Source organism: Cervus elaphus, chromosome 5 (genome assembly GCF_910594005.1).
Source record: "Cervus elaphus chromosome 5, mCerEla1.1, whole genome shotgun sequence".
Classification (NCBI taxonomy): Eukaryota; Metazoa; Chordata; class Mammalia; order Artiodactyla; family Cervidae; genus Cervus; species Cervus elaphus.
In genome coordinates this window covers 85,172,776-85,191,815 of record NC_057819.1, presented here as the reverse complement: position 1 = coordinate 85,191,815, position 19,040 = coordinate 85,172,776, and the positions used below count along the sequence as shown (strand labels likewise).

Sequence of the window (19,040 nt, the reverse complement as noted above, 5' to 3'; positions counted from 1 at the left end):
ATGGGATAAAAGCTTTAAAGTCTAAATAAGAGAGCAGTGCTGTTGGATCTTGATTGAAGGAAGGCTAAAAATCAGTGCTGGGGGAGAAATTATGTGGTAGTACACTGACCTGCAGTAAGATAGCAGATAAACCTGAATGGGGGCCTTCCCTGGCGGCATAGTGGATAGGAAGCTGCCTACCAATTCAGGGGACACCAGTTTGATCCCTGGTCTGGGAAGATCCCACATGCAGTGGAGCAAGTGAGCCCGTTCACAACTGTTGAAGCCTGCACTCTCTAGGCGCCTCCGGCTACAACTGATGAGCCCCTGGGCCGCAACTACTGAAGCTCATGTGCCTAGAGCCTGTGCGCTGCAGCAAGAGAAGCCACTGCAGCGAGAGCCTGCATACTGCAACTAGAGAGTAGCTCCACTGTCCACAACTAGAGGAAGCCTGTGTGCAGCAGCGAAGACCAGTGCAGCCAAATAAATAAAGCAGTGTGTACGTGTCAGAAAAAAAAAAAAGAAAAAACCTGAATCAGCACCCCGTGAGTCTGTGCTTCACTGACAATAAAATACTCAAACATGAATAAAGGATATCATCGAAAGCTGGGAGGCAGAATGACATGATGTCACATGCCTTCTAGATGCCAACCTACAAGAAGGCACACAGGACGCTTCAGTCAACTTCATAGAATTTTCTCAAAAATGCTTAGTAAAGAGCAGTATGTCTACTGAGGAGAGATGAAAACTTGAAGACGTAGCAAAAGTATGCAAGCCTTGTGAAAGTCTTGTGTCTCCCCGAAGGGGAAAGAGAAGAAGTCTTAAGAATCCCAATCCACTGAAAAGCCTCTTTTAACCTTGTTTCATGCTGCCTGTTGGCCAGAAGTCAAAGGAGAGCATCGTGCAGATGTTGCAGAGGAATTGGGAGAATGTTGATTAAGGAGGTGATAAGCTGCCTTAAGGGTTCCCTGGTGGGTCAGCAGTAAAGAATTCGCCCGCAGTGCGGGAGAGGTGGGTTTGGTTCCTGGTTCGGGAAGATCCCCTGGAGGAGGAAATGGCAAGCCACTCCAGTATTCTTGCCTGGAGAATCCCATGGACAGAGGAGCCTGGTGGGCTACAGTTCAAACTGAAGTGACTTAGTGCACACACCCAAGCAGCCTTACGCCAAATGGAAGAAGATTTGGAAATGTGTTGTCGCTTTACCAGGTTAATGGAGAGCCTGACAGGGAAAAAGGGGTCGTCCTAAATGCAGCGTGGTATCCTAGGTTGAGTCCTGGAGCAGAGAAACGACATTAGTGGAAAAACTGCTGAGATCCCAATAGCGACTTGGGCTTAATTAGTAGTAAAGCACCCGTGTTAGTCACTGGTTTTGACAGAGGTGCCATGGTAAGGTAAGGTTTGGTTAGATTAGATAGTTAATCATAGATGAAATTGGTTGACTGGTATATGAGAACTCTTGGTGCTATGTTTAATAATCTAAAATTATTCCCAGGTGAGAACTTTATTTTTAATAGGGAAAGTTTTTTTTTTTTTCTTTTTTCTAAAGATTTTTTATTTTTGGCTGCACTGAGTCTTAGTTGCCCCTGCAGCATGTGAGATCTTAGTTCCCCAACCAGGGACTGAACCTGCCTCTCCTGCATTGAAGTGGTTTCTCAACCACTGGACACCCAGGGAATGTCCAAGAAGAGTATTCAAGGATAAGAGAGCAAGACAGAGGAAGAAGAGGAAGATGAGGATGAGATGGTTGAAGATAAAGTAGATGAATTAGTTGGTTCTAGTACAGATTTTCCTTTTCTTCAAAGGAATTAATTGTACTATACATATCTCAGGTTTTTTTTTTTTTAAACAAAGACAACTGAAATCACATGAATATGTAAGATAACATTTTCTTTTTGTTTACTAAACCTACTGTTAAAATGATCCTGTCTTTTAGTAATATCTTTAGTGGCCAATAACATTGTATAGTACAGAAAAAGTCTGTAAAATGACATGGAAATTTAAAGCAAGTCGTGTATAACACAGATTACATGTGAGATAGTAGTTTTTGTAAGCTTTCGATATAGTTTATATTAAATAACTTCTGTGAACTGAGTAGAACTTTGTAACTGAATGTGTTGCAGCATTCTATTGACATCATCAGTGCTTGCAAGTATATACAACCTAGAAAATCTAGGTACTTTTAAATAGAAGCATTTGCTTTGTGGAGCGATGACCCTTTGAATACTGACGGGAGACTTCCCTGGCGGTCTGGTGGTTAGGACTTCACCTTCCGGTGCAGACGGTGCAGGTTCAGTCCCTGGTCAGGGAGCTGAGATCCCCCTTTCCTCACAACCAAAAACCAAAAGATAAAATAGAAACAATATTGTAACAGATTCAATAAAAACTTTAAAAATGGTTCACTGTAAAAAGAATGCTGGTGGATACTGTTGATACTCTCACAGTGACTTCACAGTAGTTTATGCTTATCTTTGTGACCCTTGTGGGCTTGTAAGAAAGCTTATGGGCTGGGTCTAGAGGCCAGATAAGAGACTGAAAAAGTAGTATGTTTTTTCCACCCCCAACTCTGGCCTGCGCCCTCCACCTGGAACTGGTGGTTAGCAGAAAGTAATGATCTTGACAATTTTAGGGAGAGTATAATTGCCTGATCATAAACACTTGGAAACTAAATCGATATGTGTGGTAGTTTGGTTTATTTCTTCAGCTTTATTTGTTGACCAGAATAGGAGATTAGTTTTTTGAGTGTCTTTGAATTATAGTGACACTTTCAGTAGACTCTGATCATTGTATTTTAGGTTTCTGCAGTTCTTAGGATATAAACCCTTTCCTGACCAAGATTATAGACTCCTGGATAGCTTTCTTTGAAAATAAAAATATTACAAAATGTGCCAGTTCTTAAGATGTAGAATTGGTGAGGTTGGAGGGGTTCAATTACTCTTTGTTTTGAACATCAGTAGTATTCGTGCTATAAAACATTTTCATTCAAATGTTTCTGTTTACTATACAGGCTTACAGTGGAACACCTCTAACAGAAGAAAAGGAGAAAATAGTCTGGGTCAGATTTGAAAATGCAGATTTAAATGGTATGCTTTTAACTTTTGGGGGGCATCTGAATTAAATGTTTGAGGTTGACCTGATTCCAAAAAGAGAACCCTTACCTTTTGTCAGGTTACTTTCTCTTAAAATGACTTTTTAAGTTTTCAAAAAACATTTATTTTTAATTTAAAAGTAATATTCAGCTATAGAAACTTGATTAGAATTAATATTGTATTGTGGAAGTCTTAGAGTCATTGTACATGTAGTACCTAGCCTTAAACTATTTTTTTTTTTTTAGCCTTAAACTTTAAATCCAAGTAAGATAACAATTTCTTAGAAAAAAAGTTTTGTTAATTCAAGTTTGGTCAGTTGTATGGGATTTATAACTGCACAGTAATAATTAGTGTTGAACTTTTTAGACTTTCAAATATTTTTCTGGACTTCCCTGGTGGTCCAGTGGCTAAGACTCTGTTCCCAGTGCAGGGGGCCGGGATTCAGTCCCTGGTTAGGGAACTAGATACCACATGCTGCAGCTAAGAGTTCGAGTGTCATAGCTGAAGATCCTGCGTGCTGCAAGCAAGGCTTGGTGGTGGTGGTAGTTTGCTTTAGTCGCTAAGTAATGTCTGACTCTTGTGATCCCATGGATTGAGGCTCCTCTGTCCATGGAATTCTCTAGGCAAGAATACTGGAATGGGTTGCCATTTCCTTCTCCAGGGGCTCTTCCCGACCCAGGAATCGAACCCAGGCCTCCTGTGTTGCGGGCAGATTCTTTACCAAATGAGCTATGAGGGAAGCCCAAGCTTGGTGTAGCCAAACAAGTAAATAAACGGGAAATTAGTTTTTTAAAACATTATATTCCTGAGCAGAATTTATGCCCGTCTAAGGCCTGTTTGTTCTCAGACACCTTCCTTCCATGTCATTGCTCCTTCCTGCTCCCTCTTGCAAAGGGCTGCTTCTTGTCTGTTCTCTCCTGGCTGAGTTTGGGGGGCACTGGTAGGAGATCGAAAGGGAGGATGGGAGAAAGGGAGAGTATTATCCCCTCTCCCTCTGTTGGCCGCCGCATTTCCTCTGTGCTTCTCTCTTGCTCTGGGCAGCTCTGCTTGCCTTTCTGCAGGGTGACCCCGGCACCCTGCTTTCCCTCCCTGTTTTCCTAGCTTAGGGGTGGAATTGGCTTCCTGCTGTTGCTAATTCAGTAGGCCACCATCTGTGTAACCAGTTGTCTGTATTAAGTTCCCAATTATGAATACCCTGAGTTGTTTTCATTTCCTAGTTGGACATTGATGGATACCTTACTCTTGAGTCTTTGTCTCCTCTGAGACGTTTAAGATTCCGCATTTTCCTTCATAAACTACTGTTTAGGATGCGGGAGGCTGTCACTTCTGCAAATCAGTTTCTTTTGGATTTGATTCTCTGTCACGTGGTTTGTTTAAATGGCAACTTGTTATGCCCTCTGTGGGGAATAACACATTCATTAGTATAGGTGATTATTTATGATATATAACCTTTTCCTACAGTATTTCTCTCTGAAAGCTTTTTATATTTAAAATTTCCTTTCTCTTCATGACTGTCAAATTTCCTTGTTACTAGTATATTCTTCTTCCTTTTCTTTCTTCTTTTCCCTTCTTTATTAAGAACTACTTATATGTTTGTCATCTTTTGTTTCCTGTCACCACTTCCTGATGAATTCAGACTCTTTTCTCTTTTGCAAGTGTATTTGCTTTGTGGATGTCAGAATGTGTTAGAGGACTTTCTTGATTTAATAAGAAAGGAAATGTGGTCATGGTCTTGAAAATATTAGACAAGAGCAAAAAATTATAAAGCATATGCAGAATGTTAAAAATAATTGATTTTTAAAAAGTTTATGTCAGCAGTAAAATGACTTAAAAAAAAAATCACACAATTTGGACATTCCTGGCAGTCCAGTGGTTAGGGCTCTGTACTCTCACTGTCTGGGGCCCAGCTTCAATCCCGGGTCAGGGAAGTAAAATTTTACAAGCCTCATGACATGGTTGAAAAAAAAAAAAATTCACAAAATTAACTTTAAAGATGTCATCAAAATAATCTTTAGGAAAGTTTTTTTTTTAACAGCAAATAAGAATTGCTGGGGTAATAATGCTCTATAAAGCCTTTACATTGTTGAAGTACAGTGCATTTGCATCTGGAAATGTAGATGGATGTCACTTATTTAGGACTTTGTGTTCTGTTGAACTTAAAATGGTTGTCCTTAAGAGTATCCTGTATCTTAGTTGATTTATTAAGCTTTTAAATTTATACATCTTCTTTTTAAATACTTTAGCACGCACCCATATACTTTGGCCTCTCCTTTCTATATCGTATTGATAGTGTATGAAATTTTGTCCTAGATTTTTATGGATATTCTTTTTATCATCTCAGGCCCTAGGGGTGTCTGTGCATGTGCACACATGTATGTGTGTGTTTTAAAGCCATAGTAAATATTACCAAGATATTTGATTCTCCTTAACTTCCCCATTCTCTTACAGCATTTCTTGGGTTTGTGTTCTTTCTTTAGGAATGTTTTGTTTAGCTGTTTGTGTGGCAGACCTTCTGAGATATTTATAATTGAAAGAAAATTTGGCATGGGAAGGAAAAAGTAGGGCTCACTGGCTGCAAGTCCAGCATCTCTGAAGAAGGCCGTGTGTGTGTGCGCTAAGTTGCTCCAGTTATATCTGCCTCTTCCAGAGTATTTGAACTGTAGCCCTCCAGGCCCCTCTGTCCATGGGATTCTCCAGGCAAGAATACTGGGGTGGGTTGCCATGCCCTCTTCCAGGGGACCTTCCCGACCCACAGTTTGAAGCCACGTCTCTTACATCTCTGGCGTCAGGCAGGCAGGTTCTTTACCACTAGCTCTACCACTTTTCCATCGCATTAGAGATTCTTGATCAGCCAACCTGTCATTCTCTGCTTTTATCTTCTGCAGCTGGGATGCAATTCCTTGATCATTGCCTTTTGTCTTTCATGACACCATAAGGGAGACTGGAGAGGCTGCTTCTGGCTGCAGCCAAAGTAGCTCAGCGGCCTGTTTCTTTGTAGAGCAGTTGGGTACCCAGAGATTGTGTTAGGTATTTAGGCTTCTCTTTGCTAGACTTGGAGTTTTTTCTGGCAAAACAGTTTAGAAGTCTTTTACCTGTCCGTAGATTTAAGTTATTTTATAATATTAATGAAACTCTATTAGCTATTAATTTAAAACTTGCAGTCTTTGAATTGAACTGTGCTCTGGTGATTCCTTTCTGTTTATTCCAACAGGCCTGAGAACTCTGCTTTTCTTCATGAAATTACTAAGTGGTGCTGCTTGGCCCCTTTCTGCAGGGTTGCAGCCCATTTGATTATGGGCTTATCAGAGTTGGGAGTGGAGTAGGCAACAACTTATAGGAGAGATACTTCTGAGGAATCTGGGTTATTGGGATTCTCCTTTCCTGAATCCTTTTAGGTATCTCCATTCCTAATCTGGCTTGGTGTCCAGTGGAAACTGCGACTGTTGGAGTTTAATAGAAAGGAGGATTAAGGCCCTTTGTGTCATGGTTATCGTTTTGTTTCCGCTTTCAGGCAGTCTCGTTTATACCCAAGATTGTTTTTCTTGAGGCACTCACTGTACTGAAAAAGGTGTAAGAAGTAGCCAAAGCAAGTTAATATCCTGACATTTTCTGTCACATTCTCTAAAGGTCAGCATGTAGTGTGAGTCCCAAAACACATCAGGTTTAATCAGCTGGTTGGCTCCAGGATAGGAGCTGCCAACTTTCTAGCCTGTTCGGGGTAACTCTTACCATCCTGAGGTGGTCAGTTCTAATATCAAGGTTTAAGAATATACTTAGATATCAAGTTTTCTATTCAACAGGATTTTTTTTTTAGTTGCATGTGATCAGTTTAAGGAAAAAAAAGTTTTTAATTGTGGTAAAATGTGCTTAACATAAAATTTACTGTCTTAACCATTTTTGAGTGTACTGATCTATAGTTGTAAATACATTCACACTGTTACACAACCAATCTCCAGAGCTGTTTTTATCTTGTAAAACTGAAACTATACCCATTAAACAACTCTACATTCTCTCCTCACTAACTCCAGGCAACCACCATTCTACTTTGTCTCTGAGTCGGAGGTACTTAAGCCACTTCATAAGTGGCATCATTCAGTGATATCATACATGTGTCTAAACTTCCTTTTTTTTTTAAGTCTGTGTGAAAATTTTTTTTTTTATTATTTTATCTTTTCATAGGTGATCATTTGGGTTGCTTCCACCCTTTGGCTTTACAAAGAATGCTGCTTTTAACAATTATTTTTACAAATAACTTTTTGAGTCCCTGCTTTCAGTTCTTTTTGAGTAATACCCATAAGTGGAATTGTTGGCTCATAAGTTCTTTTTAATTTTTTGAGAAACCACCATGCTGTTTTCCATAGGGAATTCTTTTTTTTCTTTTTTCCTTTATTTATTTTTTTTCAGTGGGTTTTGTCATACATTGATATGAATCAGCCATAGATTTACACATATTCCCCATCCCGATCCCCCCTCCCACCTCCCTCTCCACCCGATTCCTCTGGGTCTTCCCAGTGCACCAGGCCCGAGCACTTGTTTTTTTTTTTTTTTTAGGGAATTCTTTTTAAACCTACTCTGATGGCTGGGAAGCATAGTGGCTCAATCCCTTGAGTCTTTCACTTCTCACTGCTCCTCTCTGATGCTTACTTCTCTTCTCCAACTTCTCTAACGAGGGTGGAGCAGTGATTGCTCAAAGCTCTCAGTTCATAGCTTTATGATCAGAGAGGGAAAAAGAGTCCATTGGGCAATCCAGCATGCTCAGTCTGGATTACCTTCCAGTTACTGGAATGGCCGCAGTGGCCGAGGATGTGGCCCTGGAATCGGCTCAGCAGGTGTGTGCCTGTCCCTGTGCTAGATGCAGGGGGAGGGCAAGATCAGTTATCAGGAAGGGAGGGGCTATAGAGTAGGAAGTGTGTGAGGCATGCAAAGACAGGCTCTAGTGTGCCTGGGTCCCCATTTCAGCTGCCTCCTGGACATCTACACTTAGATGTCCCCAAATGCCTCAAACTCTTAATCATTTCCCATCTAACTGTGATGCTTCAGTATCTATACTTTAACCTCACTTGCCTTTCAAAAGTCACTAAAAGCAGAGAACTTTTTATACCTTGGAATCTTTGCACAGGGGATCGATCTTCTGGATAAAATTAACATTTCAGCCTTAATCCTCATTCAGCTGTTGTGTGCACGGGTATGCTCTCAGTCACTCAGTTGTGTCCAACTCTTTGTGACCCCATGGACTGTAGCCCGCCAGGCTTTTTTGTCCATGGGATTCTCCAGGCAAGAATATTGGAGTGGGTTGCCATTCCGTCTTCCAGGGGATCTTCCTGACCCAGTGATCAAATGCATACCACCTGCATCTCCTGCATTGGCAGGCAGAATCTTCAGCGTTGCGCCACCTGGGAAGCCCCTCATTCACCTATTAGCATCTACTAAAAGTGAATTTCCAGTTTTTAGACTAGGTGTTGGTAGAATATTGCTGCTGTCAACATGCATGTGAAATACAGAAGAAGCTGGTTTGGGAGGAAAGATTTTATTTCACTTTACACCTCAATTTTTGAGGCGAGCAGAAAATCCAGTATCCCCCTCTCCCCCTCCCAAGTGCAAACATTTTTCTAAGGAGGGAGAGTGTACTGAGTGTGCTCATAGGTGAGGTTAACAAATAAGATAGAGTGTGAAAAAATTTTATAGAAATATAGTTGATTTACAGTGTTGTGTTAATTTCTTCTGTATAGCAAAGTGATTGTTATACATATCTATACATTCTTTTTCATTTTCTTTTCCATGATGGTTTATCACAGGATATCGAATTTAATTCCCTGTGCTATAAAGCAGGACCTTGTTGTTTATCCATCCTATACATAATAATTTTCATCTACTAATGCCAAACTCCCAATCCTTTTCTCCTCTACCTCTTTCCTCCTTGGCAGCCACAACTATGTTCTCACTGAAGCGAGACATGTTGTTGAAGGATGAGTAAATCAAAGGAGAATGTTGTAGTTAACTTAAAATCACAGAGGAAATGCTACATGTCTCTATAGGAAAAATTGTAAAGTCCATATTTAGGGGAGAAAAAAGAAACCAATGAGAAAGGTAAAGAGCAGTTATAGAATAACCAGTGATGGTATGATAGAAGATATAAAGATAAAGTCAAAGAATAAGGATTACTTAAAGCTGTAACAGTTCTGAAGAATAACCTAAAATTTTTACAAAATTAAGAGCTTCACTCAGAAGTAATGCAGTCTGCTCTACCACCATCCAGAGAAAGAAAAATAGCTCAGGTGACTAAGCAGAACCTAAAGGAAGAGAAAGGCGATTATTGTATAATGACCTCAGGGTTTTATATGTGACATTTGCGCCCTTCTGAAAGTGACAGCCTGTGATCAGGGTGGTAGCTGTGGTACAAAGATGCCTGAGTATCGAGTCCTGAGATGGCTCTTCAGCTTTGAGGAAATTATCCACACCTTGTTCTTTTCTGTGGGGGAGGAGGGCTTCCCTGATAGCTCAGTTGGTAAAGAATCTGCCTGCAACTCAGGAGGCCCGGTTCGATTCCTGGGTCAGGAAGATTCACTGGAGACGGGATAGGCTACCCACTTAGTATTCTTGGGCTTCCCTGGTGGCTCAGCTGGTAAAGAATCCGCCTGCAATGTGGGAGACCTGGGTTTGATCCCTGGGTTGGGAAAATCTCCTGTCCTTTTTAAATTTTTTTCTTTCAGGCCACACCACGTGGCTTGTGGGATGTTAGTTCCCTGACCAGGCATTGAACCTGGGCCCTCAGCAGTGAGAGCACAGAGTCCTAGCCACTGTACTAACCCGGGAATCCCCCTGACTTGCTCTTGTCAGTGATAAAATGAATCTGCTTCTGCTCTACATATAAAACAGGACTTTTGTGCATCAGATTAGATAATGTGTATACAAAGCACATGGAATATTATAAAAGAACATTTAAATGTTAGATGTAAAGAGAATTGGGCTTCTCCCATGGCTCAGTGGTAAAAAGTCCACCTGTATTGCAGGAGATGCAGGTTCAGTCCCTGGGTTGGGAAGATCCCCTGGGGAAGGAAATGGTAACCCACTCTAATATTCTTGCCTAGGAAATCCCTTGGACAGAGGAGGCTGGGGGGCTACAGACCATGGGGTCACAAAGAGTCGGACACGACTAAGTGACTGCGATCCCATGGACTGCACCACACCAAGCTTCCCTGTCCTTCACTGTCTCCTAGAGTTTGCTCAAACTCATGTCCATTGAGTTGGCGATGTCATCCAACCATCTCATCCTCTGTAACCCTCTTCTCCGCTTGCCCTCAGTCTTTCCCAGCATCAGGGTCTTTTCCAGGGAGTTGGCTCTTCACGTCAGATGGCCAGAGTATTGGAGCTTCAGCTTCAGCATCAGTCCTTCCAATGAATATTCAGGGTTGATTTCCTTTAGGATTGACTGGTTTGAGCTCCTTACTGTCCAGGAGACTCTCAGAAGTCTTCTCCAACACCACAGTTTGGTGCTCAGCCTTCTTTATGGTCCAACTCTCAGATCTGTACATGACTACTAAAAAAAAACCATAGCTTTGACTAGATGGACCTTTGTTGGCAAAGTAATTTCTCTTCTTTTTAATACACTAAGTTTGTCATAGCTTTCCTTGCAAGGAGCAAGCGTCTTTTAATTTCATGGCTTCATTCATGAAACCATTCACAGTGATTTTGAAGCCCAAGAAAATAGTCTGTTACTGTTTCCATTGTTTCCCCATCTATTTGCTATGAAGTGATGGAACTGGATGCTATGATCATCTTTTGAATATTGAGTTTTAAAAAAGCCCACATTTTCACTCTACTCTTTCATGTTCTTCAAGAGGCTCTTTAGTTCCTCTTCGCTTTCTGCCATTAGGGTGGTGTCATCTGCATATCTGAGGTTTCTGATATTTCTCCTGGCTATCTTGATTTCAGCTTGAGTTTCATCCAGCTCTGCATTTCCCATGATGTACTCTGCATATAAGTTAAATAAGCAGGGGACAATATACAGCGTTGTTGTACTCCTTTTCCAAGGTTGAACCAGTCCATTGTTCCATGTCCAGTCCTAACTGTTGCTTCTTGACCTGCATACAGGCTTCTTAGGAGGAAGGTAAGGTGTTCTGGTATTCCTGTTTCTTGAAGAATTTTCCACAGTTTGTTGTGACCCACACAGTAAGGGGCTTTAGTATAGTCAGTGAAGGAGAAGTACATGTTTTTCTGGAAATCTCATTTCTTTCTCTATGGTCCTGTGGATGTTGACAATTTGATCTCTGGTTCCTCTGCCTTTTGTAAGTCCAGCTTGTACATCTGGAAGTTCTCGGTTCATGTAGTGTTGAAGCCTAGTTTGAAGGATTTTCAGCATTACCTTGCTAGCATGTGAAATGAGTAAAATTGTAGGGTAGCTTGAACATTCTTTGGCATTGCCCTTCTTTGGGATTGGAAAGAAAACTGACCTTTTCCAGTCCTGTGGCCCCTACTGAGTTTTCCAAATTTGCTGGCATATTGAGTGCAGCACTTTAAGAGCATCATCTTTTAGAATTTGAAATAACTCAGCTTGAATTCCATCACCTCTACTAGCTTTGTTTGTAGTAATGCTTCCTAAAGCCCAGTGACTTCACGCTCTAGGATGTCTGTCTCTAGGTGAGTGACCACACCATCATGGTTATCCTGGTCATTAAGACTTTTTTTGTAAAGTTCTTCTGTGTATTCTTGCCACTTCTTAATCTCTTCTGCTTCTGTTAGGTCCATACTGTTTCTGTCCTTTACTTTGCCCATCTTTGCAAGACTGTTCCCTTGGTGTCTCTAATTTTCTTGAGATATCTAGTCTTTCCCATTGCGTTGTTTTCCTTTATTTCTTTGCATTGCTTGCTTAAGACTGACTAAACAGTAACGAAAGAGAATTAATTATGCCCTAAGTTAAATAAGCTTATGATTCTGAATTTTGCTGGATATAGAATCATGTGCTATTAATTTTATGCTAGTGAATTCCTGTAAAAGGAAAATCAGCATAAAAAGTTATTGGGACTTCCCTGATGGTCCAGAGGTTAAGACATTGTGCTTCCACTGCAGGGGGCATGGATTTGATACCTGCTTGAGGAACTAAGATCCCCCATGCTATGCCTTGTAGCCAAAAAATAGGAAGAGAAAATTACTGATTATGAGCTGTGTTAAAGATTTTGATCTTTATATTTGAGCGATGAGAAGTCACTAATGTAGAGGCTAGAAGTGAGTAGGTATACCATTATTTGTTTTTTTTTATCGGCTGTGCCTCTTGGCTTATGGGATTTTACTTCTCCAGCCAGGGATCGAATCATGGGCCGATGGCAGTGAGTACCAAATCCTCATTGCTGGACTGCCAGGAAATTCCCCGTTATGAGTATTTTGAAAAGATCACTCTGACTTTAATAGAGAGTTTGGTGGACAGTGGTGGAGGCAGAAAGCCACGCAGGCTTTTGCAGTAGATGTTGTAGACAGAGGTGGTGGTGGTATAAGCAGAGAGCTATTTAGGAAGCTTGCTCATAGATTTATTGCTGGAGGGAAGGAAGAAGGCGGTTCGTGATTTTGCTATCTGGATAGATAATCATGCTGTTCCCCAAAATAGGAAACTCTGGAAGATCATGTTTGGGGAGGAAATCCTGATCTTTAAGTGGAATTTGATCTTCTATTGAGACATTCAAAACCCATACTGAGGAAGTCACTAGCAGAGAGTAACTTAAGCAATGGTTGGAATGAGGTCACTTAGGGAGGGTTACTGTAAGAAGAAAAGGGAGTTTAGGAATTCGCTTTGAGTAACTCTGATATTTCAAGGGCAGTTAGAAAAGGATGAGCCAGCGGGGAATATGGTGAGCATTGGTTATAGCTGCTGAATAATCTTAACAAGATGTTCTTAAAAAAATCATAGTGGATTCAACAACTTGGAGGTTACTGATGACCATAGTAAAAGTCACCTGGGAGGAGTGTTGGGGCAGAAACACTTTCTGAAATAGATTGGGGGTGAGTGAGAGATGAAAAACAGATGGCAGTTATAAACAAGGAATTCAGCTCCTGGAAAGAGAGGAAATAGTGAGGTCAAATAAAGGGATAGGGATGTTACTGGCTTATGATTTAAAAAAACCCTTATTTAGGGACTTCCCTGGTGGTCCCTGGTGGGTTAAGATTCCAGGATTCCTTTGCAGGGGTTGTAGGTTTGATCCCTATTCAGGGAACTAAGATTTGCACATGCTACCTGGAGCAGCCAAAAATATAAAAACAAACCCACCTTATTTATTGTGCAAATATATCATGATAAATAGCACAAAAATATGGATCACTGAATTTTTACACATTGTAAATCTGTGGAGCCATAACTAAGGTAGAAAATAGAATGTTGCTACCTAATTGCCTAGTGATTCTGAATTTCATATAAAGAGAATCGTTCAGTATATAGGCTTTTGTGTCTGGCTTCTTTTGCTTATTATGTCTGTGAGGTTCATCCATATTATGGTATATGGTAGTAGGTCATTTTTTTCCTGTGCTGAGTAGTGTTGTATTATACATTGTATCCGTGTACCACTGTGCTTGTCCTTTCTCCTCTTGATGGAGTTTGGGTTGATTTCAGCTGTAATTACGTTGATTGCAGTAATATTGTGGTAGGTATTCTTGTCTCTTGGTATATCTGTGCTGAGACTTCTAATGAGTTTATAAACTAGAGTGGAACTACTTGGTCAAAGGGCATGGGATCTTCAACCTGAGTATATATTGTCTGTTTTCCCAAGTGGTTATACTGATTTATATTTACTAGCACTAAATAAGCAGCCTCTTCACTCCATATCCTGCCAACTCTTGGTTTTGTCATTGTGGTTTTAGTTAACACTTCCTTGATTACAAATGGGTTGAGCCAGTTTTCATGTTCACTGATGATTGATTTGAATATCCTATTTTTGAAGTGTTTTTTTTTTTATGTCTCCTGCCTATTTCTCTAATGATCTGCCTTTTTCATACTGATTTTTAATTTGTACATGACTTAGCAACTATATGTATGTATGTATGTGAATTAGACAAATCCTTGTGGGGTTATAATTGTCTCTTCTCCCAGGCTCTGACTTGACTTTTTACTCTCCCAGTCAGGGTGGCTCATGAGAAACAGAAATTCTCCGTTTTAATGTAATAAACTTAATGTAGTAGAATTTGCCAGTTTTTTATACTAGGAATTTTTTGTGCCCTGTTGTGAAGTTTTTTCCTTGTACCATAATCATGAAAATACATTTCTACAGTGTTCCTCTAGTGTTTTGTTAATTTTAGCTTTGTCATTTATATCTAAAATTCACTGGTATTGATTTATTTGAAAAATTTTAAAAGATTGGAGATACTTTATCATGTTTAAATACTCATTGGGAGTATACAGTATGTGGAAAGAATGGGAGATACAGGAAAGGAAGAATTAGATAAAGAGCCCTGAGAAGATGAGTGAGAATGGGATCCAAAGCAGAGTGATTTACTTTATTTTTGTTTGTTTGGAAAAGTTCTATTCATCTTTTAAAACTCTAGGTCATTGAGGCTCTATGAAGTCTCTCTTGATACTCCAACTTCATCATCTCTCCATGACGGTAGTCTCCTCTGCCCTAGCACCTACATTTATTGTTGCCTTTTTCATGCTGTTTTAGAGCCATCAGCTTGTACATCTGTCTCCCTCCTCAGACTGGAGGTTCCTCACTTTAAACATTACTGGAGTGTAATTGCTTTGCAGTGTCGCGTTAGTTTCTGCTGTGTAACGCAGTGAATTAGCGATATGTCGACATGTATCCCCCCTCTCTTGAACATCCGGCCCACACCCCACCTCTCTCCACCAACCCACCCTTCTAGGTCATCACGGAGCACCCAGCTGAGCTCCCTGTGGTACACTGCAGTTTCCACTAGCTATTTTACACATGGTCGTGTATTTATGGGCTTCGCTTGTGGCTCAGCTGGTAAAGGATCTGCTTGGAATGCGGGAGACCTGGGTTCCATCCCAGGGTCGGAAAGATCCCCTGGAGAAGGGAAAGGCTTACCTACTCCAGGATTCTGGCCTGGAGAATTCCACGGACTGTATATGTATAGTCTGTGGGGTCGCAAAGAGTCCTAATCTCCTAATTCATCCCACCCTCCCCTCCCGCCTCGCAGAGTGATTTACTTTAGACAAAAGGAAAGACAATTGTGTGTCATAGAGTGGAATGAGAAGAGAGTGAGTGTTACAGATGCATGTAGGTCTTTGGCAACAGAAAGTTTCTAGATTCCTTGTGCCGTATATGAGACACATTATCTGCTGAGTAAGGAGAGATTGGATGGAGTCAGGGCTTGGAGAACACTTTAAGAAAGTCATTGAAATTGTAAAAGAAGTTTCAGAAAATTGAGTACATTTGTTGTGCGGTTTTGAAGGCTCAGTTGAGGTTTGTGGAGATAATTTATAGTGGTGACAATTGTGTCTCATTGTGTGATTTTCTTTAGTGATTCTTGGTTGCTGTGGAGTATACTAGGGTGGTGGACTGGTTGGTTTCATCTAGGATTGAGGTTTTGCTGGTTGGGTGCCATGCAGAGATCTCACAAAGGAATAAGAGAATGTGGATGACTGGCAGAAGTTACTGAGATGACTGACCAAAGACCGCTAAGGCAGGAGGAGACTAGATATACAAGAGGGGCCTGAAGAGGAGGGAGAAGGCAGGGCTTCAGTGGGTTGGAGGTCCTAATGAAGTTAGAGAGCGAACCACAAAGCAAATAGTTGAGCACGCTTGCTGGAAGATAAGGTTGTGATCTGAGAAGAAAAGACTTGATTAGTGATGTTTTGAGGTGTAATAGTTTTGTTCAGTAAGGATATAGTGTATAATACTGATAACAAATGCTTAATATTCACTGATGGGAACTGGAAAAGTTGATTAGAAAAGTACACATAATTCTTTTATTGTGGACCGTATGTCCAGTGTGTTCAGATGTATCAGGATTTACTATCCCCTGTAAGTAAAGGAACATAATTTTTCTTCCATTGCTAAATTTATACATATTAGAATTCTAGATGGTTACACGTCATATTTGTATTTAGTTAATTTTGGTAAAATATTTTACTTTGATTTGCCTTTATAGGTGGTTGTGTTCTTGATATTGGTATTTCCTGGGTATCTAGTGAGAATTTGATTTTTATTTTAAAAAATTAAAAATTTTTTTAATGTAGCATGATTTTATGACAAGAGTAATCATATCGGCACAGTGCTTCTTGTGCCAACTTACACAAGCCCTCTAGCTCTTTGCAGAGACCTTTACTTCATCTTTTTTTGGCCCTACCCTGTGGCACGTGGGATCTTGGTTCCCTGACCGGGGATCCAACCCACGCCCCCTGCATTGAGAGCACAGAATCGTAACCACTGGACCTCCAGGGAAGTTCCCCCACTCCTCCCCGTCTTGCATCTTGCTCTCCTCATCCTCTGCTTGTAGATTCTCAGAGTGGCCAGATACCGCCTGTGAGCCCGCACAGCTTACGTTGCCTGCCTCTGCTGGGCGCTGCCCTGCTGTCTGCACCCCCGCTGGTGTTTCCCCTGGTACTTCTGTCACTGGCAGGTTCTGTGGTCTGCTCTTCATGAGTGACGGAGTGGTACTTGGTACTGGTGCCCTCCTGAGAGAGTTTGATTTTTAAAACCTACTCGTGCTGATAATTATAGGTACTGTTCCCTGGTGGCTCAGTGGTAAAGAATCCGCCTGCCGATACAGGAGACGCTGCCTCTGTCTCTGATCCAGGAAGATCCCCTGGAGAAGGAAATGGCAGTCCACTCCAGTATTCCTGCCTGGAAAATCCTATAGACGGAGGATCCTGGCTGGCTACACAAATAGTCCATGGGGTCACAAAAGAGTCAGAAACGACTTAGCAACAAAACAACAATGACAAACAAAAAAAACCTACTAGTTTTGTGATTTCAGCTTTCTATTCACTTTCCTTTAAATGTTTTCCAAAACTTCTCAATTTTTAAAGAAGGTATTTATTTGGTTGGGTCAGATCTTAGTTGTGGCAGCCAGGATCTTCCTTGCGTCCTGTGGGGCCTTTCATTGCGCTGGTCTCTCTAGTTGTGGTGCTTGGGCTTAGTAGTTGTGCTGCTCAGGCTTGGTTGCCCCGCAGCATGTGGGATCTTAGGTCCCTGACCAGGGATTGAACCCATGTCTCCTGCATTGCAGGGCAGATTGTTAACCACTGGACCACCAGGGAAGTCCCGAAACTTCTGAACTTTTTATTGAGAAATAATTGAAGCAATCGTTATGCCAGTAGCATTAAAGGAGAGTCGTTGTTTTTGTTGATTGACATTGTGTCTTTTAAATTTCCTCTTCTGTTATTTAATTCTAATGCAGATACATCAAGAAATCTGGAATTTCATGAAATTCATAGCACAGGGAATGAGCCGCCTTTGCTGATTATGATTGGCTACAGTGATGGAATGCAGGTCTGGAGCATCCCTGTAAGTATGAAGATGCTAACTCCCTGAAATATAAACCTTTGCAGCATGCTAGCTGGTGGCCATATTTTCTCTAAGGACTCCTCCATTTATTTTGCAAGCAGTTGCTCAGAGACTGCTTTGTGTGGAACCCCATAGGAGGCCCAAAGAGTAAAGGGCAAGTGGGAACTGAATCATGTGGTAAATGGTTTGTAAAGTAGGCCAGCAATTGTGGGGATCACTTTACATGGAAGATCTCACTTCTCATCATGGTAACCCTATGAAGTAGGTATTATTATTCTCCTTTCCTGCAATTTTTACAAAAGAGTAAAGTCTAACCCCTGGAGAAGGAAATGGCAACTCACCCCAGTATTCTTGCCTGGAAAATCCCTTGGACAGAGGAGCATGTCCATGGGGTCGCAGAGTTAGACAAGACTTAATGACTAAACAACAATAAAGAAACTTATAGAAAGCTTAAAAAAAATTAGCAATTATTAAAAAAAAATTAGCGATTATTAAAAAAAAAAACATTTTGAGTCAGTTAAAACATCCGCATGGTACAAAATTCAAGAGGCCTAAGTGGATAACAACTCCCTACCTCTGTTGTCCTCAGTTCCCCTTATCTTGAGTAGTTTCTAGTTTCCTGGGATTTCTAGTTTCTTATGTATCCTGATTTTTTAGGTAAATAAGAACATATATATTTCTCACACCCTGCCCTTCCTTAACAGAAGGGAACATACTATACAGCTGCCTGTACTTTGCTATTTTTTCCTTATGAATTAGTATTCCAAGAGCTTCTCTATGGGGTATATAACCATATATAATTCTCTTATTTGGACTTTCCTTAATTTATATAACTTGTTTCCAATTATTGGAAACACTTGAGTGCACCCTCCCCTCCCCTTTTCTGATACTAGAAACACTGATATAATACATGAACTTGAACTAAGGTAATTTTGTGTCTGTGTATCTGTTTAGGAGATAAATCACAGTTTTGATAAATGTTTTTAATTGCCTAATACTGGTTGCAGTTACCATCTTCAGTCCTACATGTGCTTCTCTGGGATGACCAAAAGTAAATGTACTAGAAGAAGAAGAATCTTGGTGGGATCACAGCTCAGTGAAGTGTAGCTGGGACTACATACTTTGGCTTATACCTCGCTATATTCTGGTGTTTGGCATGGCCTAGATAGCATGTCTTTCCTGTAGATTGGGGTGGAAGGCCTAGTTGGCCGGTGGAACATCTATTGTGTAGTGTTTTTTTTTTTTTTGCAGTTGGAGACCTGGGGCCAATATCTGTGCCTTTAATAAAGGCGTTTACTACATTGTTTGAAGCCTGTTTTGTATGGGTGGTTCAGCTAGAATTTTTTTCTCTCCCCTTTCTGGTTCTTATGGGTATTATGGTTACTTCTTAAAAGATTTATAAGTAAATATATATTGCCTCAAATTTAATGAAATGCTTGATGTTCTTGAGTACAGAATTTGACTTAAGGATCATTGAGTAATGAGTACATTGATCTTCATAATTCTTAAACATTTTAAGTAAAAATAT

At 40.7% G+C, this 19,040-nt stretch overlaps 1 protein-coding gene across 8 annotated transcripts in view; it reads left to right on the top strand.

Moving 5' to 3' along the window:
- The window catches only part of BCAS3 (BCAS3 microtubule associated cell migration factor), a 579,738-nt gene that overhangs the window by 11,086 nt on the left and 549,612 nt on the right, over positions 1-19,040 (top strand). For all 8 annotated transcript variants that reach the window (XM_043902888.1, XM_043902895.1, XM_043902891.1 and 5 more), the window contains exons 4-5: positions 2,984-3,059; positions 17,406-17,512. In XM_043902888.1, coding sequence (XP_043758823.1) covers positions 2,984-3,059; positions 17,406-17,512 — 183 coding nt within the window. The remainder of the gene's footprint in view (positions 1-2,983; positions 3,060-17,405; positions 17,513-19,040) is intronic.